The sequence below is a fragment of the Atta cephalotes genome, assembly GCF_000143395.1.
Source record: "Atta cephalotes unplaced genomic scaffold scaffold00004, whole genome shotgun sequence".
NCBI classification, from domain to species: Eukaryota; Metazoa; Arthropoda; class Insecta; order Hymenoptera; family Formicidae; genus Atta; species Atta cephalotes.
Window position 1 is genome coordinate 6,584,423 of NW_012130068.1, and position 3,685 is coordinate 6,588,107.

The 3,685-nt window shown below is 31.7% G+C and overlaps 1 protein-coding gene across 1 annotated transcript in view; it reads right to left on the bottom strand.

Annotated features, from left to right (window-relative positions):
- LOC105626020 (protein croquemort-like) overlaps positions 1-3,685 on the bottom strand; it is a 16,372-nt gene that overhangs the window by 2,698 nt on the left and 9,989 nt on the right. The window contains exons 5-7 of the mRNA XM_012207329.1: positions 2,616-2,824; positions 1,628-2,096; positions 956-1,029 (exon numbers count right to left, since the gene is read on the bottom strand). Coding sequence (XP_012062719.1) covers positions 956-1,029; positions 1,628-2,096; positions 2,616-2,824 — 752 coding nt within the window. The remainder of the gene's footprint in view (positions 1-955; positions 1,030-1,627; positions 2,097-2,615; positions 2,825-3,685) is intronic.

Below are 3,685 nucleotides of genomic sequence, written 5' to 3' on the forward strand. Positions count from 1 at the left end.
GTAGTGTGTGTGTGTGTGTGTGTGTGTGTGTGTGTGTGTGTGTGTCGTGTGTGTGTGTGTGTGTGTGTGTGTGTGCGCGCGTGTGTGTGTGTGTGTGTGTAACCATGAAATTTCTCAGAATATAACAACAGTGCTTGATGCTATGAAAGTTGAGGAAAAGTAATCCACATTCTTATAAGTACATTTTTGTTTGTAAAAAAAATTTATATGTTAAATGATGAATGCTTCTTTATTCAACTGTATAATTTGATTAGTTAACGTTATTCGATCAAAAATATATGCGTGCAGATATTGATTGGACATAATGTGATGAAATAATTCGTTTTTTATCGGATTTCAATGAATTTATTTCCGATTAAATGTGATCGAATTTTTTGCCCGATCAAAATGATTGAAAATAACCATTTATTACTTTTTGAGAATAATCCGAATTATGAAAAAATCTGGATATTTTTCTCAATGTGTGTTATGTCTTTGTGATTTAATGAGTATTTTGTTATGAATCATCGTTTTTTTTATGAATCATCTCCAGCTAAATTTAAATATTTTAGCAAAACTATTCTTTCCGTGTGGGTAAAATCAGATATGTTATTAGGTTTCTTATAAATTATTGAGTTTTTTATTATCAATACTATTACGATCTATTACGATCAAAACTGGATCTTCATTGTTTTAAATTGTTTTAAATTTGTAATCCGGAAAAACAATTTGGCGCGCTAAAAGACTAAAAGACTACAATATGATATATATGCAAGTACATATATAATGTATATTAGTAATTCAATATTGAATTATTTAAAAGCAATGAAGATTCAGCTTTGACCGTAATCGACATTTGTCTAGTATTCTTAGTATTGATTGTGTTTCTCACATATGCATATTATTTATGTCTAAAATAAAAGATTCTTAATATTGTTTTTTATTATCGATTTTTATGAATTGTTTCTGTACTTACGTTACAGTCTCTGATGGTTGCAGAAGAAGATTAACTTGAAGTCTAGCTATTACTTCTAGAGGAATTCCTGTCATCTGCAATTTGTTAAATGTCAAAGTGTTATAAAAGCGGTTTTAGATAGTATAACCTTAATATTAGGCACACGCATGCATAATTACATCAATATTCACCAGAGCTGTCCAAACTCGCTATTTTTTTTTTGGTGAAATGTGTCGATATTCATTCCTACATACTTTTAAACATAGTGAAAGGCACGAGTCAAAAATTTTTAACGATTTCGGACTAGTCGTCTATGAGATCGAGCATCGCGTATTATGATAAAACAGTAATGAAGTAGAGGAATGAGCGTAAATATCGATACATTTCAATTTCAAGCAAAAAAAACCGACTCTGGTGTAGATCAATGTTCAGCGAATGTACATCAAGTTGGAGTACATTGGCCATGTCGTCTGCAGCCGCTTTAACACGAAGCTATGCGAATAATTCAACACGATTGCTTTCTCAATAGCGCATATTATCATGGCAGCGCCACATCCTCGATAGGCCGGATGAAACGCGATAGTAAAATTAGTATCTTGGCAGTAGAGCACGGGGTTGACTAACCGCCGTTATTTCTATTGCGGCGATTTATTCGTTCGCGCTATAAAAACGATTTGCTAGATTGCTACTTACGGGTTCCAGAGTGATGGTGAAGCTATGATCCTTGTCATTAGGATGTAGTCCTTCGACTTGGTCAAGGAGCACAGAATCACCCTTGTAAAAATGAGGTAGACTGATGAAACCTGGCGCACCGAAACGGCACGCGGTCACATTCATTAGACCCGACGGCATGCATTCGCCATTGCAGTAGCAATGACCCATGTTAATAACATCCGGATCATCGTCCGAGTATTCATCCGTATCTTTCTCGGATGAAAGGTCGTTGTCAAAAACACTTTCAGTGGTCGTAGTATATCCCATCTCCGATAAATGCTCAGCTGCAAAAAAGTCTTCGGTTGTTGTGGTCCTCTCAAAATATTTTGCTTGCTCGTGAGGATAACGTCGCCTAGTATCATTTCCAAGAGTCTTTTTGTCAATAGTGTATCGATAACCCTCGATGCCAAAATGAGATATCGTTCCCTCGTATTCGTAGGTGATCGGACTAAGATAATGTAAAAAAAAAAATAGACGAAATAAGGTCAAGAATTCAATGTACTAATAATTTTGGCATTGCTTAAAAATTATTAGAGTAGTTATAACAGAATAACATGCAAGAATGGTGCTAGGGAGATTACTTTTACTCTGCGGTGAAGCTAATTAATAACATTAAGTGAAAATAGACCGATAATTAAATATAATTATAAAATTGTATTTAATAAATAGAGAAAAAAATGTTGTCTATACTGCTTTGGTAAAAAATATTAGGCACCTTATTTATATTTCAATTTAATGTTTTAGTTCAAAAACTGATTTATGACATTTGTTATGATTATCTTTTACTTCAAGATTCTATAATTATGATTTTATATTATTTATGCAGCGACGAAACTAGGATTAAATTGCCTCAACATTTAAATTCATAAAAATAAAATCTTGATCTTTCGTTATATTATTTGATTTGACAACACATAAATAAAAGCAAAGTTTAGTCTATAAACTTGATAATATTTTTTCAACTAACCGACATAAATCTATGCTGAACAAAGTAATTTCATCTTTTGTTCTATTAGGCGGCCAAAATTCACCCGCGCTGCCTTCAATAACATTACAAGGGCTCTTGAAAAATTTCATCGTATCCTTGTAATGCCATTTTCTTAGGATACCCAACTGGCTAATATCATCCTCTCCCGTTTCCATATTTAAGTATCCATCCATGATGCTGTTATTTTTCTATATAATTAAGACATTACAATAAATTGCGAAGTATTCCTTTTTTAACAAGTTTTTGATAATTCTATTCACATCCGAGAAGGTGCTTATGGCTGGATTGTTCCATCTTTTGATAAACTTCAGCTCATTCTCTATCTTTCTTACGGTTCTTATTTTTTTACTCTTTTCTTTATCCATTGGATAAAGAAAATTGCCATATATCCGAAGATAGAACAACCGACCTTGCAAATTAATATTTTAATGGAACATTATGTTTTTGTCTATTTTTCTTTAATGCTTTTACCAATAAAGCGGCGATTTGTTTCTCATGTGCGTGTTATTATTTGCATAACTAGTTGCTTCAATAATGTAATCGTGGCTATTCCACTCTTAAAGTGTTTGAGAGATATGCTTTTTCATACTAATTAACTAATAATTTTTGTAGATTACATCAGTATAATATTACATAATAATCTTCGTTTTATTCGCTGCGCGGCGCGATCTATGTGACCTCCATTCATTACCAATTTAAATCTGGTTACAAGTATTCTACCATCGATTGTAATTATAGTACTATTACTTAGTACTATGTAACTCAAATATTCCATGAATTATTTGCTTGATATTAATAAATTAATTAAATAGATTGATTTGCAGTTTTTCAGCATATTAATATTTTCTAATATGATGCCTGATTGAGCATTAAATTATTAAAAATTGTTTGCCAATTTTTAATTTAATTCGTGATTCATATTATTACAGAAGTTTAATTGCGTTTATAAATCCGGAAAACAAATTCGGCGCAGTTCGAATAACTACAAATATGATATAAAAGCATGCATATATAGTATTTATATATATATATATATATATATATATATA